The sequence below is a fragment of the Ursus americanus genome, chromosome 21, assembly GCF_024610735.1.
Source record: "Ursus americanus isolate L20-20 chromosome 21, mUrsAme1.1.p, whole genome shotgun sequence".
NCBI classification, from domain to species: Eukaryota; Metazoa; Chordata; class Mammalia; order Carnivora; family Ursidae; genus Ursus; species Ursus americanus.
Window position 1 is genome coordinate 968,637 of NC_142147.1, and position 24,547 is coordinate 993,183.

Below are 24,547 nucleotides of genomic sequence, written 5' to 3' on the forward strand. Positions count from 1 at the left end.
TCCAATCTCAGAGGACCTTTAGTCTGCACGCACCATGCCTGAGACCCTGCCCCCAGGCAGCATGTCCATGATGCTCGGGAACAGGTGAAAGGTCATGAACACCCATCTGAGTAACACGGTTATGTCCACAGGGCTCCTCCCCCAGCAACGGCAGCAGGGCCCCCGCTCAGCACACCTGGACCATCATGGACGTCACCATGCTATCGAAGGCCCTGCAGAGAGAAAGAGCCCTCAGGGAAGCAGCCCGGCCTCTGCAGCACCGCCCAAGACCCGGGACCAGAAGACTCTTCACAGTCAGGTGCACTCGGCCTCGAGGCCAGCGTCCTGCCACCCCGGCAGTGCGAAGCTAAGTCTCATGCCTCCTCGTGCCCTGAGTGGTTCCCGCAGTCCTGCCACGGCTGGATCTCCAGGGAGGGGTGGAGGCGCGGTGGCACGGGTTCACAGGCCGGTGGCTGTCCCTGTCCTGCGCAGCCTGGGAGACACAGGACTGTGTGTACCAGCACCTGCTTCTCTCACCTGGGGCCCAGGATGAACCGAGACACAGCGTCATGACTGAGGGAAGGCGCCATGGGAAGGGCCTGGCTTGGGTCCCCGCGCAATCTTCTCGGCTGCTGGCTACAAGGAGCCCCTCGGGGACCACGTCTAGGAATGCAGGGAACTCCCAGGAGCAGATGTGGAATGTGTGCACGCGAATGCTTCTTTATAAAATCTTGGTGATGTCCCAATGTCACGTCTGTATCTATCGGAGGACTACGTGAAAGATACTTACAACCTAATTTCCTAACCATCCAAGTTCAACGTCAAAGACCGAACCAGGCAGGAACAGGAGGACGTTTTCTCACAAAGGTCCTGCAGTATGCCTAGGCCCTTACTGGGTTCTGTGGGGGCCCTCAGACTGACTGGGCATACCTGGGAAACCGAGAGGGCGAGGTCTGTGTCCTGCCCTGCCCCCCAGTCCTCTCCTGTCTGATTTATCTACTGGACATCCACGTAAGAGTTTCCTGGGAAAACAGGGTTCTGCTGCTTCAGAATCACTCCTTAGGGGAACGATGGCCATCACTGAAACAGACCTTCCCTCCCGCACGTTGAGAACTGCGGCTCTCAGCAAGGTAGGGTCCGCACAGCAGTCAGCTCACCTGGACTGAATGCGGTCCCCGGGGTTGTAGAAGGGATTGCACATGACGTCCGTGTAGGAATTGTGCAGCTTCCGGAACATCTGAGACAAGAACCAATGGCGTCAGCTCACGGGTACCCACGGCTGCTGCCAAGTTTTTGACTTCTCAGCATTGGGAACAAAGTGAGAAAGAGAAAACGCACCAGCCCAGGCACAGCCCGCACACCCCTGTACTTACACTGCGGATCTCATTGTCTCGAAGCGCCGTGTTGGAGGAATCCACTACCATGACAAACTTCACCTTGGAGTTGGTCACATAGCCGTAGCTGCAGAGCTGGTCAGGGAACACGATTTAACACAGGGACTCTGTGACAGCACGACAGAGGGCATCACCACGGAGGGTGTGTGAGCGGAGGGTCATCTGTGCACCGCCCCTGGCTCCAGGCCGCTTTGGAAAACTAGGGCAAACTTGCATCGCACAAGTCCTAGGCTGGACCTCCCCACAATCCTGGGAGGACCCCACGGCCATACTCCGTGGACTGTACACTACCTTGGGGCACCTTTTGGGGTTTAGAGAAGGCGCCTAAGCCTTGTTCGGACTTAAGCTCTGGGGCCCACCTGTCCAGACCCTGGAGCACCTCAACTTTGTTCTCAATCACTTCCTGGTCCACCAGTGCTAACTGCAAAACCGGAAGCCTAAGAATCAGGCAGACCCTGCCTAAGGCACCCACACCACGAAAGGCCACTTTATCTGGTAAAGCAGTGGCTCCCGGGCAGATGTCACCGAAGGCAAGCTACATTACTACTCATGGAGCTGTCTTTGCACTCCAGGAATCTCATGCCATTTGTCCCAAGGACGGTCAAGTTTGATGGTGGCCTGTGGGGCTGGGCCGGGTGACGGAAGAAGAACCGTCCTTGCTCAGAGGCGGTGGCCCTGCGGACAGAGCCCAGAAAGCCATCCTCACAGGCATGAAGGAGGAGGGTTCCCGGTGCTTCTGCAAACCAGACAAAGGACAAGTGCAGACTGTCGCACTTCCCAGGGAATTCATGCCCAGCTCTTCCCACATTATCCTCCCAATTAAAGTAAAAAATTAGCCTCAAGCTGCCCTAATTCCCTGTTGGTTGAGAGCTCCCTTTCCTTCCAAGCGATATTGTGTCTTTCAAGGTCAGCTGATCCTACAATATACTTCGAAAATGGAGGTGGGATCTCTAGACGTGAAACCTCACAGGGAGTGACTGCCCACTGGGAGGCCCCACCAGGTGTGAAGGATACACCTTATAGTCCTCTGTGGGGTACAGCAGGCCCAGGTAGAGCTCCCTCTGGTCCACCAAGGCCTTCCCCATGGCAGAGATCTTCTCGTCCACCACGTCCAGGGATGTGTGCACCATGTAGTGGAATTTCAGCTCGTTCTCGGTGGGGATGCTGCGGATGTAAAGAGGGTAATTCTGCAAGAGAGGATGCCGGAACTGAAGTGCCAAGAACCCACCCTGGGCTCACAGGCCTCGAGGACGAGGCCCCAGAGCACTCAGGAGGGAGGACTGGCCAAGAGCCAAGACTCAGCCACAGGGACACACACTCTCATTCTCTAAAACCCATTGTTTATTCCTCCAAACTGCAGTAGGCAGTGTCTTTGGGGAACCCAGTCTTATCTTGAGGTTTACCTCTTGCCTGCACAGGGCATCACTAGGGGGACAGAAATGATGAGTTTGAGCACAGCCTGACAACAGCCCTGCCAGCTGGAAAAGTCACCTTCTGTGCAGGGCCCAGTCCTAGCATGTGCTCCTCCCAGCCCATAAATACTAGGTGTTTCCCTATACACACGTATTGCAATCTCTTCACCTTGGCAGAGGCACTGACGTGTCCTCTCACTAAACCCTGTCCAGGCTCAGCTCAAACCTCCCTTCATTTCTACATGTCCAATTCTTACCATCCTAACCCCAGGGCTCCCACATGCCACCATTCCCTGATTCTGTCCCGTGCCTGATGCTGCACAGATATGATAAACGCAATACTGTCCCTACACTAACGAAGCTGACATGTGGTGAAGCACAGTCCACAAACCCAACAAATAAATAACATGTCATGTGCTAAGACAGCGTCCCTTGAAGAACTTCCACAAGGACTGCCTCATAAGCCTGGTCTTATAGAAGACGCAGGACACCAACGCTTTGCACGGTAGGAAACCGTGTGGATGGGCACCCAGCTCAGTCTTAGGATTCAGAAACAGCTTTCTGGAAGAAACAAAATCTACAGTAGCCTGCGTAAGACGATGGCAGTGGGTTTCCAAGCGCAAAGGCCCAGAGGTGAGAAAGCAGAGCCTGTCAAGGGAGCTGCAGGTCAGTCCACTGGGTTGGAGTGGTGGGTTTGGGGAGCAGGGAATGAGGCGACTAAGTTATTCTGACGTGACCCTAAGGCCATGAGAAGCTACTGGAGAGATGCGGGGCCGGGGCGTGACACGCTCTGGTTAGGGTTTAAAACAGCACGGTGGCTGCTGTGTGCAGAGGAGGCCGTCAGCCGTCGAGTGGGCGACGGTGTGGCCGGGCGGAGTGCGCAAGGGCGGCAGGAGTACACAAATGGACGGCTAGGTTCGGGAGCGAGAACCAACGGGGCCCGCGGACGGACGGGGGGACGCAAGCGGGGGTCCGGGTCCCCGTGCTCGCCCCGGGCTGACACTCCAGCCGCCGCAGACACCGCCCCCACCTGGGCGCGGCGAAGCCTCCAGGCCCGTTCTCGCGGAGCCCTCGGCGCGGGGGCCTGGGCAGGGGTCCCGCAGCCCGCCGTCCCGCCCCCGGCCCCCCGGCGGCCCGCCGCCGAGGGCTGGAGCGGGACAGGCCCGCCCGCGTACGCACCTCCTTAGCGATCACCGCCACGCACACCGCCATCTTGGAGGCCGGGGTCGGCCGCGTCACGTGACCCCGCCGCCAGTCACGCGACCGCCCTGGCCCCGCCCCGCCGCCCGGCAGGAAGAGGCGCCCGCGCGCCCGCCGGTTCCTGCCGCTGGTACCGGCTCTGTCGCGCCCCGCTCGGTTGCTATGGCACCGGTTGCCGCGGTGACGAGATGGCGGCTGCTACTGGTGCTGAGCGCCGCTGGGTTCGGGGCCGTGGGAGCCCCGAAGCCCCCCAACATCCTGCTCCTGCTTATGGACGACGTGAGTGCGGCCCCCGGTCAGGCTCCCACGGACGGCCATGGGTGGAGGAGGGCCGTGGGGGCGGCCTGGTGGGGAGAGCCCTGCCGGGACTAGGGCTGGGGGGGGCGGGCCGTGGAGGGGGGAGGGCCATAGGGGAGGACGTGAAGGAGGGCCGTTGGCACCCACCGGGGCCATTAGATCCTGGCCGTGCCGTCAGCGGCCTTCCTCTGGTAAAGCTGGACTAAGGTAGTCCGTCTGGGCTGCCCAGGGAATGAGTCCTCCTCCACTGTTCGTGTCTCCCACTCCAGAAGGACAGAGGGGCGGCCCAGACCAGTGCTTCAGCACTCCCTGGTCACCTTGCCATCCCCCCCAATACTGCCTCAGGTATCTGGGGCAGGGAAGGGGTGCAGAGGACCCACCTGCTGTGAAAGTCGCTCTTCTCTGCTCTTGGCGTCCAGGATGTGCTGCCTGGAGCAGTTGCTGTCTCCCTGGTCAGGCTGCTGAGGCTGGCTGAGAATTCTGGCCATAGGTCAGGTTTTTCTGCGTCTGGGAAGACTTGAACCGAGGAGTGCCTGCTGCTGGGTGTGTGTGCAGCCCCAGGCGTGTGGTCACTCTGTTCACACTGGTGGATCAGCCCTGCAGAGCTTAGCAGGATGCCTGGCAGGGGACTGGGCTGTTCATTTGTCTCTTTGTGACTTTGTCATCCGTGCTCTTGATCCACAGAAGGTGGGAGTGAAATGGAGGTTCTGAACTTAGTGTGAGGTGTCAGGGTAGAGCAGGAGCCCAGAGGGCAGGCCTGGGCGCTTGATGCCCCTCAAGTCCTGTTACCTGTCCTGGTGTCCACTCCTCAAACCTTGGAACGACCCTGCCGTGATAACAGAGCTTCGGTGTGACTCGGCTGGTAGCGGAGGCCCTTGGAGAACTTCAGGACCGGTCAGCAGAGAGGCTGAGGCATGGTTAGAGCGGAGTATTTGGCATGGCCCTGACCTCTGGGGAAGGCCGAGGGGCTGGAGCTTGAGTTCCATCACCGATGGCCAGTGATTTAATCAGCCCTGCCTCTAGCGAAACCTCCACGAAACGCTAAGGAAGGGCATTTGAGGGGTTCCAGGTTGGTGAACTCACAGGCTGCTGGTGGTGTCACTTCCCCCTCCCCTCGTCCTGGGCATCTCCTCTGTCTGCTGCTGCTGAGTCACATCCTTTATGACAAACTGGTAATAGGGAATATGGCACATTCTGGGTATAGTGAGCCGTCTCAAGAAATGGTTGAGTTCCGTCAGAAGCGTGGAGACCCTGGGGGCGCCTGGGTGGCTCAGTCGGTGAGGCACCTGACTCTTGGTCTCAGCTCAGGTCTTAATCTCAGGGTTGTGAGTTCAAGTCCCGCCTTGGGCTCCACACTGGGTGGGGAGCTTATGTTTAAAACAGGAAAAGGCGAGGGACTTGTGGCTGGTGTCTGCAGAGGGGCCAGTCCGTGGCACCGAGCCCCAGCCTGTGGGGTCTGATGCTAGCTCCTGGTAATGGGGTAGAGCTGGATTGTGGGAAGTCGAAGAAGCGGTTGGCGTGGAAACCCCCCACAGTTAGAGTCCGAAGTGTTTCCAGTAAAAATTGCTCAGTTTCCCCAAAAGGCCAGCAGAGAGCCTCACCGGAGCCTTTGGACCAGGGCCACGAGCCTCGCACGGCCACCAGCCGTCCTGGCGGGTCAGCACTGAGGAGAGCTGCCTGTGACACACTCAGGTTCCGAAGACTTAGTTCAAGGAAATGAGTGTAAAGTTTCTCACTTAATAAATTCATTATTAAAATAACAATTTCTTGAGGGTTCTTGGGTAACCCTGAAAGATGCTAGACACGCACCCGTAGTTCGCTACCTGGGGTACCAGCGAGCGTGCTTCTCTAATCCTGTAAGCGTGCTCGGAGCGGGCTGCTTCTGAAGCAGGCCCTGGGCTCCTCAGGACACCCTGTCCCGGTGGCTGCCGGGGAGACCTTGCCTCTGTAAACAACACGTCTCGGACGCCTGCACTCTCTGGCTCACCGTGTGGGCTTCTGCAAGCCGAGCCCCGCGGAGGCCACTTTGAGCAGTCTCCTTGCGAAGGCCGGACTCTGCCGACCGCTCAGCCTTTCCGATTCCTGCCCTCTCCTCTCGCCCGCGGTGGCCGCGGCGCCTACAGCCAGCTGCGTGCTTCCTCAGCAGCGCCGAGAGCGTTTCCTGTTGAAGGTGTGTTGAGATGATCATATTTTGGGTACACAGGGTTAAAATACATTGACTTTCCTTCCGTTTCTTTTTGCCTTTTCGACAGGTCTGCTGGAACACGCAGATGTATACAAGCGATCGTATTTCTGTTGAAAGTGTTGGTTCAGGCCCAGGAGGTCCTGAGTGCTGGTGCATAACCAGCACCGGGGGTGTTTTTCTCGAGGGGGGCTTCATGGGGAGCCCCCTACCCCCCGCCCAGGTGCCCCACATTGGGCAGCCCAGAACCAGAACACCCGGCCGGGAGGGCCAGGGCTGGGCCCAGGCATCTCTTGTGCAGGCTCCTCCTTGTGGCTTTGGGGTTGTTGGACAGCTGAAATGGGAGGAAGTCTTGAAAGCTTTTGCCGTGGTTGGCAAACAGAGGTTAGTTTGGACTTTTTGGTGACAACTGACGGAAAACACACTCACAGTGACTTGGGCAGAAATTGAAACCCTGGCTCTCCTGTTAGGCCAGGGACAGGGGGCTTTGGGTGGGTGGGGGGAGCTTTGGGCTGCAGGGGCTTCTGCCTGAGGGGGATACAGAGACCCCTCCCCCAGCTGGCCTTCACCCCCACTGCCAGGCGCAGTTGTAGGGGCTCTACCTTGATGGCTTGGGTTCCCCCCTGGAGCCGGGCTCACTGGGGAGGGCCAGTTCAGGGGGCAGGATGGGGGCAGTGATGATGGGGCTTGCCGGCCCCTTGGCGTTCCTGGGTGGCACCTGTCAAGGGCCAGGACGGGAGCTGTCTCATCGTTCCTCGGTGTGTGCTCAGGACCAGATGGGTGCCCCGCAGATGTGTGTTGAATGAGTTTAGAAGATGCTGAAAACGGTCTCTTCAGAGGAGCTGACTTTTCTCCCTTCTCCACAGCTGACGGGGCTGGAGGGTAGGCAGGGGATAGAGGCCCACTCCCGAGTGCCTGGGCGCAGGCTGTGTCTTGGTTCCTTATCTGTATGGCAGGAGTGGGGGTGTGAAGTCGGGCTGCAGAGCAGCGGCCCCTGTGTGACTGTGACGGGCCTGTCGGGCAGGGACGCCAGCCTGAACCGCCGGAGCCAGTGAGCGGACTGTGTGAGCCCTTCGATGCGTGTTGATGCAAGTCTGAGGGCCTAGGAGGACCTCTCACAGCCAGCGATGAGCCCCTCTTGCTCAAGAGTCTCAAGTTCGAGGGAGAGGAAGGGCGGCGCCCAGGAAGGGAAGTGAGTCTCACGGCCTCGGCGATGGCAGCGGCACCCTCCGCCTGCACTGTGGGCTGCTGGGTCCGGCTCTGACCATGCTCTTGGCCCCCTCCCGCCCCCCTTGATTGGGGCGTATGGGTCCTGTCCCTGAATGTGCAGCTTTGTGTGGGGCCTCGCAGACTCCTGTCGCTGCTGAGGGACATCGTCCCTTTTCTGCCCCCGGGCTTAGCCTCCGTCCTTCCTGTGGCCATGCCTCCCTGGGAGGGGTGCTTATCCCATGCCAGCGCCCGTGGCCACCAAACAGAAAAGCTGTTTCAGGGACTTCAGAATAAACCAGGCTCAGAGGAATCCAGAGCTGAAAGGCCCAAGGGACCGCCTGCTGGCTGACTCAGGAGAGCGGTCAGGGGCCTGCGGGGTGCCTGCACTTTTCTGACAGCTGTATGGGGATGTCGCGTGGCATACAGGCCTAGTATCACTGGCTTAGATAGGCAGGTCCGTAGGGTCTCACGGGCTCACTGCACTGTGCAACCATATACAGTCCACTCCAGGGCATGTCCATCGGCCCGAGAAGAAGCCCTGTGCCCCTTGGCAGGCCCCCGCCTCCCCTCCCCCAGCTCCCATGATCCTTCTCCCGACCCTGGACCTGCCTGTTCTGGCACTTCATGGAAATGGAACCCCACAGCACACGGTCCTCATGTCTGGTCCCGGCCCTCAGCATCCTGTTTCCTGGCCCAGCCGTGTTCCGTTTGTGTGTGCTGCCTCCGGGGGCATCAGCACTGACCACAGTAGAAGTCTCCCGCCCCAGTTCCGGAGACCAGAGTCTGAAGTCAGGACAGCGGCAGGGCCGGTGCCTCCTGAGGCTCTGGAGAAGGGCCCTTCCTGCCGCCTCCTGCTCTGGGGGCTCTTGGCGGTCCTGGCGTGTGGCCGTGTCCCTCAGCCGCTGCCCTCCCACGGCTCTCCTGTGTCTGCACCCCGCCTCTCCGTGTTCTTGGGATGGGAACAGCAGTCCTTGGATTTGGGGCCTGTTAGTCCAGTGAGTCTTCATCCAGGCTAATTGCGCTGGGAGTTCCTTTTTTTTTTTTTTTTTAAAGGTTTTATTTATTTATTTGACAGAGAGACAGCCAGCGAGAGAGGGAACACAAGCAGAGGGAGTGGGAGAGGAAGAAGCAGCCTCCCAGCGTAGGAGCCTGATATGGGGCTTGATCCCAGAACGCCAGGATCACGCCCTGAGCCGAAGGCAGATGCTTAATGACTGAGCCACCCAGGCGCCCCGCTTTTTTTTTTTTTTTTTTTAAGTGTGCTCCACCAGCGGAGAGCCCCATGCGGGGCTTGAACTCATGACCGTGAGATCAAGATCTGAGCTGAAACCAAGAGTCAGACACTTAACTGACTGAACCACCCAGGCGCCCCCACATCTGTGTTTCCAAATGCGAGGCCGCGTATAGGTTCTGAGTGGACATGACTTTCAGCCCAGTGCTGCGTGGACAGACCGCGATCTGCATGTCCAGCGAGCGGCTGTCAGACGCCTGTTGCCTTTGCTCTGGGCTGTCGTCGGTCACGCCCCCGCAGACACTTGTGTAGTCGGTCTGGTTCCCTGTGGTGCTCATTTCCCGTTTTCGTTCGTAGACCTGGGAGTGGAACGCGCAGTGGTGTGGCCGTGCTGTGTTTCACTTGGTGGGGAGCCTTACCGCTTATTTTCAAACCTAAGTTTGCACAACAGACTTCTCTGTGTGGCACGTAGGTTTGTGTTCTGAGTGGCCGGCTCCCCGTGAGCCGGAGATGCTGGCATCGGGGGCTGAGGAGGAGGCGAGCACACGGGCATCTCCACTAAGCAGGGTGCACACAGCCAAGCTGGTTGATGGCGCTCCGCAGGCCCGCGCCCGGCACCGGGGTGTGGTGGGAGCTCTGTGGCTCGTGGGGCACAAGGCGGACAGCTCCTGGCTTATCTCTCACGTCTCCCCCAAGACAGAAGGAGGTTCATTCCACCTCTCCATGCTCTCTTCTGCAGATGGGGTGGGGCGACCTGGGGGTATATGGAGAACCTTCCAGAGAGACCCCGAATTTGGACCGGATGGCTGCAGAAGGGATGCTTTTCCCAAACTTCTACTCAGCCAACCCGCTGTGCTCACCATGTAAGTTGGGGCTGGCCTGTGGGCACAAGGAGCAGGGACCAGGACTCAGGCTCCACCCATCTTCCTTCCAAGCAGAGCACCGGAAGGGCTGGCAGGCGGGTGCGGCCCTCACCCTTCCCCATCGGGGCCCCAGCACATTGGGGCACCCAGACTCCATGCTGTCGCAGGCCGCCTGTGGCATCTGCTTTTCTTCTTTCCTGGAGCGGAGTGGCTGTGTGTGGTTCAGAACAAGCTCCCCCTCCTCCCAGGACAACCGCTTGTGCTGGAGAGACTCCTTACGAGCTCCCCCAAGGAGGAGAAGGAAGGCCGGTGTTGGGGGGGCGGGTGGAAGCTGTTGTGCCAGGTGCTCTGCCCACCAGGCTCTCACTCTGGAGACGCCAGCAGGAGTAGGACCATCGTGGAGCTGGCCACGGGTCTAGCGTGGGATGGCGTGCTCACGACATTTCTGTTTCCTCCGCGTAGCTCGGGCAGCTCTGCTCACTGGACGCCTGCCCATCCGCAACGGCTTCTACACCACCAACGGCCACGCCAGAAACGGTACGCAGTGTGGCACGGGAGGCCAAGGACGAGAGGGGCCCAGGGTGGGGAGGGGGTGTCTGCCACTGTTGTCACGTGTGAGCTGGCTTCTGCGGGCCAGCTCAGTGAGCACCCGCTTGGTGCCTCGGCTCAAAGGCTCTATGTGGGTTGTAGCATGTCAATTAGAGCAGGCCTCCACCAAAAACAGTGCGTTGTGAGTGGAGAGGAAGGTGGGCTTAACGCTGGTCTTCTCCGGGACTCGGTAGAGAGTCCGGTCTCCTTCCCGGCCGCTACCTTGCCAAGGACGCCTGGATGGGCACCGCTCACTGCTCCTTCCCTGCTGCTGTCCTGTCCCCGGAGCCGCCCAGCATCTAGGGCTCAGGATGGAAAATGTGCCGGGACAGTCGTGCTCCAGAGGAGCCAGCAGAGGGAGCCGCTCCGTGCGCGCACACAGTGCACGCGCTGCTTGCTCTTGCAGCCTATACGCCGCAGGAGATCGTGGGCGGCATCCCGGACGGGGAGCACCTCCTGCCCGAGCTGCTGAAGGGGGCCGGCTATGCCAGCAAGATTGTGGGCAAGTGGTGAGTCCTGACACTCCTGTGGGGTGTGCACAGCTGGTTGGCGAGTGCAGGGGCTCTGTCTGGTGGGGAAGCGAGGAAGCAGCCGGGAGGAGAAGAACAGTCGCTTGGTGTGGGATCGTCAGGACCTCGTGGTCGTGACCACAGAGGCTCACGTTGTGCGCGTGCGTGCTGTGCATGCCGCTGTGAGCAGGTTCGACGGGGGTCCCCAGGTGTGCAGCCCCAGAGGGCAGATGTGAAGGTCACATGTTCTCTCCTCCGTTTCCCCAGCTGTGGGGCTCTGGGAAGAGAGCAAGCCCGCCCTCTCCAGGGCGCCTTTCCTGATGTCCAGCCCTCCTTGCCTCTCCTTCCCTGCACCGTGGCCCCTCTGCCCTTAGCCCCTCTGCAACTTGCTGGCACTGGCTTCTCGAGGGCGAGCACCCCGTGCACAGCACAGTAGTCACAGCCATGGGAGATCAGCGGCAACCAGAAGACATCCTCGGAGAATCCTGGGGATCTAGGAGTCTCCCAATGAGTGCTTTCTCACTCCTGAGTCTTCGTCGGGAGCCGTCCTGCGGAGCAGAGCTCGGAGGAGGTGGTGGTGGAGCAGAGCTGCGGGGGTGCTTGTCTGCATAGTCCTGGGCAGTGCCCGGAAAGCCCGGAGAGACTGGCAGAGGCCGGGTGCGAGGCCGGCCAGGGCCGTGTTTGGGTGGAGCCCACGGAAGGGAAGGGCCCTGTGATGCCTGGCCCGGCAGCTCTGCCCTGGGACCAGCAGACTTCCTGGGTGGGGGTCCCAGTCTCAGTGGGGTCCCATTACAGGGCTGTGGACTTCCCTGACTTTCTTCCTCCCAGCCCAGCACCACAGAGCCAGACTTCCTTGGCTTGAGCAAGTCTGGGGGTGGGTGGAGCCTGGATTCGAGGGAGAGCCTGCTGCAGCTGCCCTGGTCCCGGGGACTGCAGCCTGCTGCCCTCTCCAGCTCACCTGTGGGCGGCGCTGGCCCCAATGCTGTTTTAGGATAAACATTCTGAGTTGACAGCTTAGCATAAGCAGGACTTTGTCCGCTGTTTGTACTAAGCAGAGGCCATGCGAGCTGGTGGGTGTGGGTGTGCAGGAAGGTTGCGCACAGCCAGCGTGCCCCCCTCCTGGCCGGTGCTGGCCTGGGGTGTGGAGACATGACCACGCTGGAGCAGCAGGCCCAGGGAGGCACGAGACGTGAAGAGGAAGCCCAAAGTGCAGAGCTGGCAGTCAGGTTCCTGCAGAGAGAAGCCACAGCCCCTGGTGGGGGGGCCTGCAGAGGCCGGAGTTTGGCGCTGGCTGCGTGACAGTTGAGAGGCCGAGCGTTTGAGAACCAGCCATGGCAGCCGAGGTCCCTAGAGATGCACGTACTGGCATCTTTTTAGACTGTCACTGGGCACCTTGGTTCTGGCCCTGCGTGGCCCGGCCTCCCCCACTGCACCATGCCGCACCCTCCTTGACCGAGTGACCAAGCGCCCAGGGGTCTGCAGGAGCCACTGGAGACCAAGGCCTCCTCAGGGGCAGCAGAGGAGGGAGACTCTGCTCTGGGGACACTGCTTGCAAGCTTGTGTGTCCATGAGAGGCGTGTGTGAGCCCACTGCCCCGGGGGGTTGCCAGGCTCCAGAAGAGCCCATGGCCAGAGTGGAAAACTCCCATCTACCTACATTGTGCATTCTCAAGGGCAGATGGGTCTGTGTTCAGGGACTGCTAGCCCCTGCCGTGGGGACCTCCTGTTGGCAGGACTGACAAAGGGAGGGTTGTGAGGGGTGGGAGTGCTTGGCTCTGGATGCCCACAGTAAGAGAGCCTGGGCTGGGGAGCAGCTTGGCCGGTGTCACCCTGTGGGCAGGCCCAGGGCGCTGGGTCAGTGAGCAGCCTTGGCAGGTCCTGGCATTGTCCCAGTCTGTGATGAGGCCACGCCAGGGCTGTCAGCTCACCCAGGGCCCTCCGTTTGTCTTTTGGGGCATGATTATCTGTAACTGGGAGAGGAGGCTCTTAAAGACCTTATCCTGAGAGGCTGGTAACTACCTCACTGGGACATTGCCTTCCTCACAAGCCCAGAAAAGGCTGAATTTCCAGAACCATCCTGACAAATGAAAAAGGAAGCAACCAGAGCACAGAGGTGGGGCTGTGCTCAGAGTTCTGGGTGGTTTGGGCAGGTGTGAGAGAGCTCACCAGGTGTCTTCCCAGAGCACCTCCCAGCACTCCAGAGGGATGCCTGAGCGCTCCTCTGCGGCCAGGGCCCTCGGCTGTGGCCTGGGGTGGGCGGGGTCCTGGTGCCCGCCTGGAGGAAGAGGTCGCGGGGGCCCCTGGGGCTCAGCACGGGAGGGACTCTTGCTTCCTGAAATGTTCTGTGAAGGCTATGAGTTGTCTGTGCTCAGGACTTTGGGGTGCCCCCTGAGCAGGGGTCCCTAAAGTGTCCTGGGTTCCTGTTTCTAGGCATCTGGGCCACAGGCCTCAGTTCCACCCCCTGAAGCATGGATTCGACGAGTGGTTTGGATCCCCCAACTGTCACTTTGGACCTTATGACAACAGGGCCAGGCCCAACATCCCTGTGTACAGGGACTGGGAGATGGTCGGCAGGTAACGGGTCCCTTCCCTCCCCACCCTGAAGACAGCTGAGCCCAGCCCTGCCCTCTGGTGCTGCCCTAGGAGCAGGACGGAGGTTCTGGGACCGCCTGCTCGCCAGTGCTGGCATCCCAGTGCACCAGCGCGTGGCTCTGTCATCTGGTGATTCTGCTGCAGCTTAAGGGGACCCGCGGCTTAGGGGACCCTGGCTTAGGGGACCCCTGCTTAGACGACCCGTGGCTTAGAGGACCCTGGCTTAGGGGACCCCTGTTTAGACGACCCGTGGCTTAGAGGACTCCGGCTTAGGGGACCCGTGGTTTAGGGGACCCTGGTTTAGGGGACCCTGGCTTAGACGACCCGCCGCTTAGAGGACTGCGGCTTAGGGGACCCCTGCTTAGACGACCCGTGGCTTAGAGGACCCCAGCTTAGGGGACCCGCGGCTTAGGGGACCCTGGCTTAGGGGACCCCGGCTTAGACAACCCGCGGCTTAGAGGACCCCGGCTTAGGGGACCCACGGCTTAGGGGACCCATGGCTTAGACAGCCCACGGCTTAGAGGACCCTCAGCTTAGATGACCCGCAGCTTAGGGGACCTGAGGTTTAGGGGACCCGTGGCTTAGGGGACCCACGGCTTAGGGGACCCTGGTTTAGACGACCTGCAGCTTAGGGGACCCGAGGTTTAGGGGACCCATGGCTTAGACGACCCGCGGCTTAGAGGACCACGGCTTAGGGGACCCCTGCTTAGACGACCCGTGGCTTAGAGGACCCCAGCTTAGGGGACCCGCGGCTTAGAGGACCCTCAGCTTAGACAACCCGCAGCTTAGGGGACCCCGCGGCTTAGGGGACCCCTGCTTGAGCCACACCTGCAGGAGCTTTTAACCTTGAGAAGGTTGGGAATATGGTGAGAACCAAAGAGCCTCCCCGAACGAGGCGTGTTCACACAGCACGGTGTTCAGCTTCTGAGGTTCCGTTCCCGAAGCCATGGGCAACCCTGGGCTCCAGCTCCGAGGCTGTGTGCCTGCACCAGGCTGGCCTGTGGGCCGTATGCTAGGAGCTTCCACGGGAGCCGGCCAGGGGTGCTCTGCTGTCTGAGCCAAGTGGCTCCACATGTGCCCGTCTGGCCACGGACCTGCCTTCGCGGAGCCTGCATCGTCGCCCCCACTGGGGTCAGGCCCTGGTCTGTCTCCAGCTTCCTTTGGCTTGATTTTCCTTCCTTCCTTCCTTTCTTTTGTATTGTTTCACATTTTCGATGGAAGTTCTGGTATATCACGGGCCAGAAAGCTCGGTCAGGCCCTTGCGTTTTCATAACAGCCTAGTTGAGAGCGCGTGCCCTGTCGGAAGTGCATTTCGGGGGCTCCGGGTGCCCTCGTGGTCAGCTTAGAGCACCTGTGCCCGTGAGCTGCCGCCGGCCCTGGGTGACCGCAGACCCGCCTCTGCCAGCCTCCCTCTGTCCTCGCACGTTGCTCCTCCCAGATTGGGGGGGTTGCCGTGGCGCCTGGTGCTCGACAGCCCCGTGACCTCCGGAGCAGTGCCAGCTTCAGCGTCGTTGACACGCGCATTCAACGTTTCCGTCTTTCTTGGGAACAAGGCCCTAACTTCGCCTGTGGAATCATGGAGAAGGAGGCTTTCTTGGCCTTCTGAAATCTGATTTTTGTCTGGGTCTGTGTTGTTTTTAGATATTATGAGGAATTTCCGATCAATCTGCGGACTGGGGAGGCCAACCTCACACAGGTGTACTTGCAGGTGACGGAAGTGTGGGCTGGGCAGGCCCGGGTGGGGGATGCCGGCCGCCAGGGCACACGAAGGTAGCGTCTTCTCCTCAGGAAGCTCTGGACTTCATGAAGAGGCAGCAGGTGGCTCAGCGCCCTTTCTTCCTCTACTGGGCCATCGACGCCACTCACGCACCTGTTTATGCTTCTCGGCCCTTCTTGGGTACCAGCCGGCGAGGGCGGTGAGTCCTTGGTCATAGAGACAGGGACCCCCACCTGGAGGGTTCAGCCGTGCTTGATTACTTCCAGGGACGGGGCACTCAGTGCCATTACGTCTTCAGTTACCCTCACAGAAAGAGAGAGCAGCACCCGTGCTTCCCCAAAGCTGTCCATCAGCCCGGCCTTTGTGAAAGGGTTGCAGTGGTGTAGTTGGTTCTGTCCTGGATTAACTCTGGGAACCGGACTTTTCCTCCCCTCTTGTTTGAATTCAGCCAGTCCGGTGTGTTGTCCATCCCCAAAGTCGTGACTTCACTGCTCCCTGATGCCCTTTCTCCTGTAGGTACGGGGATGCTGTCCGGGAGATCGACGACAGTGTTGGGAAAATCCTGAGCCTTCTTCAGGACCTGAGGATCACAGAGAACACGTTTGTTTTCTTCACGTCTGACAACGGCGCTGCCCTCATTTCTGCTCCCAAACAAGGCCAGTGTTTCAGGCACCCTCGCCGCACAGATGGGGCTGTCCTCGGGGCACTGGAATGTCAGGCTCCGTCAGGCCACTCAGCCACCCTCGGTAGAGTGTGACGGGGCCGGCCTGGAGCCCCGTCCGATGGGGGAGATGCCTGCTTCCTTCCTGGACCCTTGTCCAGTGGGAACAGACCGGGGGGTGGCCTGGGCCCAGTCACACAGGAGACTGGCAGGGGCGACCCACCAACACCCACATTCCGTGGAGCACTCTCCAGCCCTGGAAGTCTAGAGCTTCTCCCCACCTCGTGGGAAGTGGTGTCTAGGAGGGCAGGGGCCTGGCCGCCGCCCCAGAGTGCTGGCTTGGCCCCAGGGAGGGGTTCTCTGCAGGGCTGCGAGCCCCTGGGGCTGCTCGGCAGGCTCTCAGGCTGTTCCACCCTGTGTCCTGTAAGGCCCCGCCACACCGTGGTGGCACGTCTCTTTGTCCCATTTTCCTTTAAGGTGCTGGGGCTTCAGCAGGGTCCTGAGTCACTCAGAGGGCTCTAGAAGGAAGGCCACGGGGAGCAGGAAACCCCAGGGGGACAGGCCTGGGTCAGGAGGTACTGGGGGAACCTACAGTTGGGGGGGAGCTCCTGCAGCTGCTGTTCCGGGGGGCAGATGAGCTCAAGCTGAGAAGGAATCACGTTGGTGACAGAACAGTTCAGTCTGGGCCTGGCTGGTCCGGGGCCCCAAGGGGGCCATGGAGTGCCAACCCCCGGCTCGTGGAGGGACCTCGTCCTCATGCAGGCTCTCCCCGTACAGCTGATGGTCCCAGAGGGAGGGCGGGACCCTCTGTCTCCCTCCCAGCAAAGGCCCCCGGCCCGGCTGGGTGCTGCTGTCCCTGCTGTGCCTACCCACCTTGGCGCCCCGAGAGCCCCCCAATGGCCAGCCCTCGCTGGGACCACCAGCCTCCCAGGCCTGGGCTTCAGTGTCCCATCTTCATGCCTAAAGTATGGAATGGTTCACACGCACGAAATCCACACACCTAGTTGTGAGAACGCAAATCCGTATACTCGCCTCACAGCTTGCTGCATAGTAGACAAGCAGCGGCCCCTCGTCAACACCTCAGCCCCGTGACGCCCCCGGAAGGAGCTGTGTCCATCCTCCTCGCTGTTCCCTGCAGTTCACTCGCGTGTGCGTTCCATCTGTGCCTGCTTGTAGCCCTGACGCGTCCTTCGCTGGTGCTCTTCCCTCGGGCTCTGCCTGCACTAGCACATGGAGGGGGGTTCCGGTCCCGCGTGGGAGCGAGAACAACACCTCTCCCATTTCTCACGGGGGCCGGGGTTGCGGGAGCCCCAGGCAGCCGGCGCTGGCGGTGGCAGGCCACCGTGTGTCCTGCTGAGGGACCTTGCCCTGGGCTCTGGGAGCAAACCAGCCTGGCTGGGGCTGTGTGCCCTCCGACGCTTCCCACACGTGTGGTTCCGAGCGGGACTTCTCCGAAACACAATCTGCCCCCTCCCCCATGGAACACCCCGCCAGGGGACCCAGGAGTGGACGCATTTAGTTAGACTCCCAACCCCATATACACGGGACACTTGAGGACGCTATGTTTAAGTCACATGGTCCCTGCAGGCAGCCGTGAACCCCACTGAGCTGCTCTCCGGGACCTGTGTTGCGGCTCTGGCTAACGGCAGTGGTCACGTTCTCCATTTCTGAGCGGTTGCGCTGCTTACAGACACAGCCTTACTGCCAGACCAGCTCCAGGCGTTCTGACCTTGAACTTGAGGCCTGAACTCTGTGGCTGGTCCTTTCAGCAGCGTCACCCCTGAGGGGCCAGGAAGGTGTGACAGACGGACCCCTCCTAAAAGCGAGTGGCCAGCAGGGTGGGTGCCACCCTGGGGACTCGGGGTAGGCGTCTGATGTGTGACAACTCTGTGTCTCTAGGTGGTAGCAATGGCCCCTTTCTGTGTGGGAAGCAGACCACATTCGAAGGTGGGATGCGGGAGCCTGCGATTGCGTGGTGGCCTGGGCGAATCCCTGCGGGCCAGGTGAGTCACGCCGGCTGCTCGAGGAGGTGATAACTCCCAGCTCCTCCACACCACGAGGAGGCTGGTGAAGGGCAGATGGGGCAGGCACCGGGACATCAGGGGTGGTGTTAGCAGCTGCCATCAGAATACGAGGCTGCCTTGTCAGTGAATGTGGCAGTCCTGAGTTCAACTAAGTTAAGCAGGTTTCATTCGTGCAGGACTTGTCAGAACCTTAGTGTGCTAATGGACATCACGAACACCTGGAAGGCACAGGGCATGCTGAGTTTCTAAGAGCTTGTTTGGCCATAAAGTATGTCTCCCAGGCCACTGGTTCCATAGGCGCACTCTCAGAGATAGCAGCCCTTTTCTACCCCTCAGAGCCCCTTGCTTTGTCCCTCCTTCCACCAGGAACCCACAGGCAGGGTCTTCTCTCACGGGGCATCTCAGTTCAGACTCCTGATAAATACGGGGTGTCAGGGCTAATGTTTGGAAATACTCCTCTTGTGGTCTTTGAACTGGTCTCTCCCAGAGCATTGGCACGGCGCGGCCCTCATAGCAACACCACGAGGGACATCGATTCCCCCATGGTTTCTGTCACAATTGCCATACTCAGTGGCTCACACAACACCCTCGTCCGCTCAGGCTGGAGGTCGGGAGACCGGCCAGGACTCGTGGGCCAGGCTCACAGTGTCCCAGGGCTGGTCCCTTCTGGAGGCTTCAGGGGACAAGCCGTCTCCTCGTCTTCCCCAGCTTCTCGAGGCACCCACAGCCCCTCTCTCCATCGTCCAGGCCAGCAGCGGCCAGTCGAGTGTCACCTCGTCCCTCTAACTCTGGCCCCCCTGGCCACTGTCCATAGTCAGTACCCTGTGGTGACCCTTGTCCCTCTGACTTTGGCCTCCCAGCCACTGTCCACGGTCAGGACCCTGCAGTGACCCTCGTCCCTCTGATCTTGGCCCCCCGGCCACTGCCAGGGATCCAGGATCAGCTCCTGTTTTAAGGTCAGCTGCTTGGCAGCCTTGATTCCCTCTTTGCCATGTAGGGAAACGTTCATAGGGTCTGGGGATTGGGACGTGGACCTCAGTGGGGGTGCGTATTATTCTGTCTGCCATCACTATCACCACCACCATCATCATCCTCATCACCACCATTATCACCATCATCATCATCACCATCATCATCATCACCATCATCGTCATCATCACAACCATCACCATCACCACCGTTATCATCACCACCATCACCGTCGTCATCACCACCATCATCACCATTATCATCATCACCATCATTTCCCTTGCTATCATCATCCTCATCACCACCATTATCGCCATCACCATCATCATCATCACCATCATCATCAGCACCACCATCATCGTCACCATCATCACCATCATCGTCATCATCACCATCATCACCACCATCATCATCATCCTCATCACCACCATTTTCACCATCATCATCACCATTATCATCATCACCATCATTTCCCTTGCTATCATCATCCTCATCACCACCATTATCGCCATCACCATCATCATCATCACCATCATCATCAGCACCACCATCATCGTCACCATCATCACCATCATCGTCATCATCACCATCATCACCACCATCATCATCATCCTCATCACCACCATTTTCACCACCATCATCACCATTATCATCATCACCATCATTTCCCTTGCTATCATCATCCTCATCACCACCATTATCGCCATCACCATCATCATCAGCACCACCATCATCAGCACCACCATCATCGTCACCATTTTCACCATCATCGTCATCATCACCATCATCACCACCACCATCATCATCCTCATCACCACCATTTTCACCATCATCATCATCACCATCATCATCACCATTATCATCATCACCATCATTTCCCTTGCTATCATCATCCTCATCACCACCATTATCGCCATCACCATCATCATCATCACCATCATCATCAGCACCACCATCATCGTCACCATCATCACCATCATCGTCATCATCCTCATCACCACCATTTTCACCATCATCATCATCACCATCATCATCATCACCACTCCCATGCCACATGTTAGTAAACTGTCACCCAAGGAGAGGAAGTCCCTTGTCAGGACCACTAGCTGTCAGGTGGCAGAGCTGGGAGCAGACCCCAGGCGTGGGGCATGAGCCCACTCTCCTCCCCTGGCTCCCCCCAGCTTCTCCTTCTGAGACAGTCTCCATGGGGACCTCTCTCCCAAGGGAAGGCCCCAACCTTTGGGGCCATCTTCCTTCACCCCCTCATCTGCCTGGCTCCTCACCCCTCTGGGCCCTGCTCCCTGGAGGAGCGAACGTACCGATCAGAGCTGTGCGGCCTTCCCTGCACTGTGTCCCACAGCACATGCTGAAGTTGACCCGACAGGCTCTGAGGCCTGTGCCCTGTGATGACCCTGGGAGGACTTTATGTAACGTCTCCGTCATCTGCCCCCCCATGCCTGGCAGGGTGACTGTTTCAGAGTGGAATCTTGGAAGTCATGGTGGCACCAGAGGGACTCCCATATGCCCACAGCAGGCTGATGGCTTTTTCTTAAAGGCGTTATGCATGTTGAGAGTTTCTGTCCTCCAGGAAGTTTCTCTGTGTGCCCCCAGCTGTTCTGTGCTGATAAGAACATCAGATATCCTGTCCTACCCCACCATGCCACCCACACGACAGTCTCTCCTCCCCGTTTATTTTTTCTAGGTAGTGAAAATATTTGGATTTCTTGTTTTCTTTTTCTTTTTTGTCCAAAAAAAGTGGCAAGGGAGAGAAGCCATGACAATAGTGCCATTGGCCACCTTCTCCCCTCTGCAAACCTTCGCAGAAGGTTTAAATCAAACGTGGCCTTCCCGTTCCCCCACACTGGGCTGCAGACCAGCGATGCGAGCAGCCATGGCCTGTGTACTCCGTGTCCACATGGAGTTCTTCGTGTCGGGGGGAGTGTCACGTGATCCCACGGTGGCTCTGAGGAGCTCCTGGGGACTGGGAAGCCATGGCTGGAGGTCCCAGCCAACAGCGTGCACACAGGGGATGCCTGCCTCGCCAAGCCTGCCCACAGACTCTCTGGGCTTCCCACTGACCCAGCTCCCACCCCAGATCCAGGCCACGGACGCTGCGTGGCGGGATGAAGGAACCCTGTGGGTTCCAGATGACGCAGAGCCGCGTGCGGAGAGTAGACGTGCACCCCGGAGACCAGCACGCGGCCCTTTGCCAAGAGCGCGCCTTTCCTTAGGCCCGTCTTGCTGGTTGCGTGGAGTTGCACCATTCAGTTTGGGCCAGGGTGGTCTCTGGCATGACAGTTACCTGTCCCGTCCCCCCTACTCCCGTCGGCTCCAGCCAGCTGCCCCTCCTCCGTGCTGCTCCGGGCCTCGCAGGTCTTCTTTCCACCTGTGCTCTTACCTGATTTGGGAAGTCCACAGTGGCTCAGTGTTACAATATTGGTGACAGACGGGCTTGGGGTGCCAGCCTCAGCAGGCCGGACCCCGCTGGCATCCTGCTGCACCCTCTTCTCATCTCTGCCTCTTTCTGATTCGTAGTCACCACAGAAATGAAGGCTCAGAAATTGCAGGTGGAACAATTTGAATGCCCACTTGGCCCTGAGCTCCCAAAGCCACTCTTCCAGGGAGAGGGCTCGTCCCTCCCTCGCGGGGTCCTGAGGTGCGAGAGTTAGTGTGGCGGCCCCCCACGTGCCAGCCTGACCCTCAAGGACATCAGGGGCTCCAGGACAGACTGGAGCTGGGTGAGACTGCAAACGCAGGGCCCAGAGGAAGGTGCCGGGCCAGGATATGTGCACCTACGTCCTGTCATTTCAGGTGAGCCACCAGCTGGGCAGTATCATGGACCTCTTCACCACCAGCCTGGCCCTCGCAGGGCTGGCACCGCCCAGCGACAGGGTGATCGACGGCCTGGACCTGCTCCCTGCCATGCTGCGGGGCCAGCTGACAGACAGGTGGGTTCCAGCCAGGCACTGGCCTCCTGGCACCAGGTGACAGAGCCAGGCCTGGCTGACAAAGCAGTTTCCTCCCCCAGCTGGCTCGGGGCTGGGGGAGGGCTTGAGGGGGCAAGAGCCCTGGGGCTCCGAGACCATTCCCAGCACCTGGGGCATCAGGGCACATCCAGGCCCAGCGCTCGGGGTGGAGGGGCTGCGGGAGGGAGGACAGACTCCTGCCCGAGTCTCCAGCCGTCCAGACCCTTGGAGCCCAGCCCCGTCTTGGGCCCCACTCCTGCCGGATCCGTCATGTCCGGACTTAGCTTCTCCCTGGCTTGAGACCAGCCGCTGTTTTGCTCATACAAAACGAGGTTCGTGGGCTGCTCTGAGGGATGTGAATTCTGAAACGCTAAGTGGTGTAGCAGGGGGAGCAGCCCCGCTGCCCTCAGAGCTGCATGCAGCCTTGGCTTTAGGGCAGGGATGAGACGGCATTGTTAGGTGTTTTCAACATTGTCTTTTCGTCTTGAACCCTGGACAAGAGCTCATTTACTGGGGGGCAGGGGGTGCAGGTGGTGGTGGTCTTAGCAGGCTGTCTGCCCGGAGATGAGGGCCAGAGCCGCTCTCTGCCTGCTGCCAGCTTCACCTCCAGGGCCAAGAACCAAGGGACTGACCATGGGCTCACCTACTGCAGCCTGTGGACCTGTTTACCCTTGTGCCCATTGTGAGCCCAGCAGGGTCATTTCTGTAACATTTCAGCATAACTGTGTGCCCGCAGGTTTCTCATGTCTCCTGACCCTTTCCCTCCCTTGCTGACAGGCCAATATTCTATTACCGTGGCAACACGCTGATGGCAGTCACCCTCGGCCAGTACAAGGCCCACTTCTGGACCTGGACCAATTCCTGGGAGGAGTACAGACAGGTAAGGGGGCTTGGGGTGCCGTGCACTCTGCACCCCCACCACCCCACCCTTAGGAGGACACATCTGGACAGAGCAGGCCAGAAGGTGGCCAGGACCAGAGGCCTCTGCGGAGGGCTGGTGGCCACAGGGCTCTCGTGCTTGCCTCCTGACTTGTGGGCCTTCAGCAGCAGCCCCCAACCTCTTCCAGAGCACTCGGCAAAGGGCATGGCAGATTGCTGTCCCCTGGTCTGCACTCTTAGCACTAGACTCCTCCAGGCCCCCCAGCCCTCCCAGCTTGTGTCCAGGGTCCCTGCACCTGCTCTCCCTCCCCGAAGGTGAGCCTACCCTTTCTTTAGGTGCAATCTCAGCCATCCTGAGCACCTGGCCTCCAATCATCTATTAGGTAGGGCTGCATGTGGTTTGCCCTTTAGGTTCTCGGAGGCTAAGAGATCATGACACCCAAAAACCCAGAGCTTGGCCGTGTGGGCTTGGGGGCAGATGTGTGGCCTCACTTCTCCCTCCCAGGGCCTTCTCCGGCCCCACTGTCAGCTGCCCGAGAGTTCAGGTGGCACAGGAGCAGCTGGCGTTCCAGAAGCCACCCCTCAGGCCTCCCTGTGGCTCCCTGGCCCTGCAGGCTCTCGGGGCCTCTCGGGGCTTCTCGGGGCAGGGTGCAGTGAGGGCTGACTCAGACGAGCCCGTCCCAGCACCTCCCCCTGCCCGGGCCGAAACCCAGAAGAGCTGGGGGAGCTTCTTTAGAAAGGGTTTCGGGAAAGTCCAGAAGGTCCTGCAGGTGGGGCAGCTGCCTGCCTGGCCTGTCCTGTCCTGACCGAGTTTACCCTGGGGCGGGAAGTATTGGGAGAGGCCGCTCTGCTGTGGGCGGTCCCCCCTCCCAGCTCAAGGGACATGCGGCTCCCGCTCCCTCAGGGTGTCTGTTGGGCACAGCTTCTGAGTTTTCAGGAGATGAAGCACATGCTTCTTTTCTACCCTGTGTGTGGAGGTCAGGGGGTCCCTCCCTGGGAGGCAGCTGCCCGGGAGGGTAGTGGGCTCACCGTCAGGGCTGCCCACACAGCTGTTCCGATGGCCCTTCTCCCTCCAGGGGTCAGTATGGCCGAGGGAGCGTGTGAGGGTGGGAAGGGCCCAAAAAGTAAGGGCGACAGCATCCCCACACCCATCGGCCGCTCACACAAGCACCAGGGGGATGGCAGGCCACCTCTTCCAAGCCCTTCCAGACAGCTAACACGCTAGGGGCAGTTTTGTTCAGAAGCCACGTGGCTGCCTGGCTGGGGCCACACAGCCGGTCCCGGGCAGGCTCCCAGCCTGAGGGAGAGGCCTGAGGGTGCGTCTCAGCTGGGGTGTACAGGTCGGTGGTCCCTGGCTTGGGGAATCGCCCCCATGGACCCTGCTAGCTTCCCAGCTGTACTCTTGTCCCTGGGGCCCGGCCACATCCCAGGTCAAGCTTTTCCGTTCCCCAGGGCTGGCTGAGCAGGGAGGGCAGAGGAGGAGGGAGGGACCAGCTTCCCTGTGCCAGCGCAGGGCTCAGCGGGAGTGGGGTACACGTGTGCATGTGACCGTCTGCACTTCTGGACCTAGCCTAAGTGCAGGCCTCCAAGGGCCAGGGCCGCGGAGGGGCAGGTGCACTCTGCTCCCCGCTCTGCACACAGTCCTGGGCTCCCAGGGGGAAGGGGCCAAGTGGGGCTGGCCCGGCTGTGATGCCCCACGGGCACGGCCTCCCTCGGGACAACAGCCGTAAGGGAAATCCTGTGCTAATTAGCAGGGTCTTAATTAAATAGCGCATTTGATTTGCATCCAAATGAGGATTTGTGTGTTCTGTCTAGACCATTAGCTGCCAGCATTTTCGTGCTAGAGGTAGTGGGCTCTCCCATTGTCGAATCCACC

At 59.9% G+C, this 24,547-nt stretch overlaps 2 protein-coding genes across 8 annotated transcripts in view; one reads left to right on the plus strand and one right to left on the minus strand.

Annotated features, from left to right (window-relative positions):
• TRAPPC2L (trafficking protein particle complex subunit 2L) lies at positions 1-4,065 on the minus strand. 5 transcript variants are annotated; one of them, XM_045772679.2, is made up of 5 exons: positions 3,965-4,056; positions 2,390-2,560; positions 1,353-1,448; positions 1,137-1,216; positions 1-212 (listed from the first exon to the last, which is right to left on the minus strand). In XM_045772679.2, the coding sequence occupies exons 1-5, from the start codon at positions 3,995-3,997 to the stop codon at positions 167-169; spliced, it is 426 nt and encodes a 141-aa protein (XP_045628635.1). In that variant the 5' UTR covers positions 3,998-4,056; the 3' UTR covers positions 1-166. The 5 variants fall into 5 exon arrangements, with proteins under 5 accessions (XP_045628635.1, XP_045628636.1, XP_045628634.1 ...); XM_045772680.2 differs by having other exon boundaries at positions 1,353-1,440; positions 2,388-2,560; XM_045772678.2 differs by lacking the exon at positions 1-212 and adding an exon at positions 219-750 and having other exon boundaries at positions 2,390-2,537; positions 3,965-4,065.
• GALNS (galactosamine (N-acetyl)-6-sulfatase) overlaps positions 4,059-24,547 on the plus strand; it is a 26,518-nt gene continuing 6,029 nt past the window's right edge. For all 3 annotated transcript variants that reach the window (XR_006775413.2, XM_045772674.2, XM_087870373.1), the window contains exons 1-11: positions 4,059-4,264; positions 9,644-9,767; positions 10,230-10,304; positions 10,762-10,864; positions 13,294-13,437; positions 15,097-15,163; positions 15,244-15,371; positions 15,689-15,828; positions 17,733-17,836; positions 21,638-21,774; positions 22,570-22,672. Coding sequence is in view for 2 of the 3 variants with exons in the window: in XM_045772674.2 (XP_045628630.2) it covers positions 4,148-4,264; positions 9,644-9,767; positions 10,230-10,304; positions 10,762-10,864; positions 13,294-13,437; positions 15,097-15,163; positions 15,244-15,371; positions 15,689-15,828; positions 17,733-17,836; positions 21,638-21,774; positions 22,570-22,672 (1,242 nt within the window). In the remaining variant the exon portion in view is untranslated. The remainder of the gene's footprint in view (positions 4,265-9,643; positions 9,768-10,229; positions 10,305-10,761; positions 10,865-13,293; positions 13,438-15,096; positions 15,164-15,243; positions 15,372-15,688; positions 15,829-17,732; positions 17,837-21,637; positions 21,775-22,569; positions 22,673-24,547) is intronic.

Coding starts and splice junctions, on each gene's coding strand:
- TRAPPC2L (XM_045772676.2), bottom strand. CDS start 3,997: ATGGCGGTGTGCGTGGCGGTGATCGCTAAGGAG. Junction 1,449..2,389: donor ACCCCACAGAGGACTATAAG/GTGTATCCTTCA, acceptor TTCCCTGACCAG/CTCTGCAGCTACGGCTATGT. Junction 1,217..1,352: donor GAGACAATGAGATCCGCAGT/GTAAGTACAGGG, acceptor TTCTTGTCTCAG/ATGTTCCGGAAGCTGCACAA.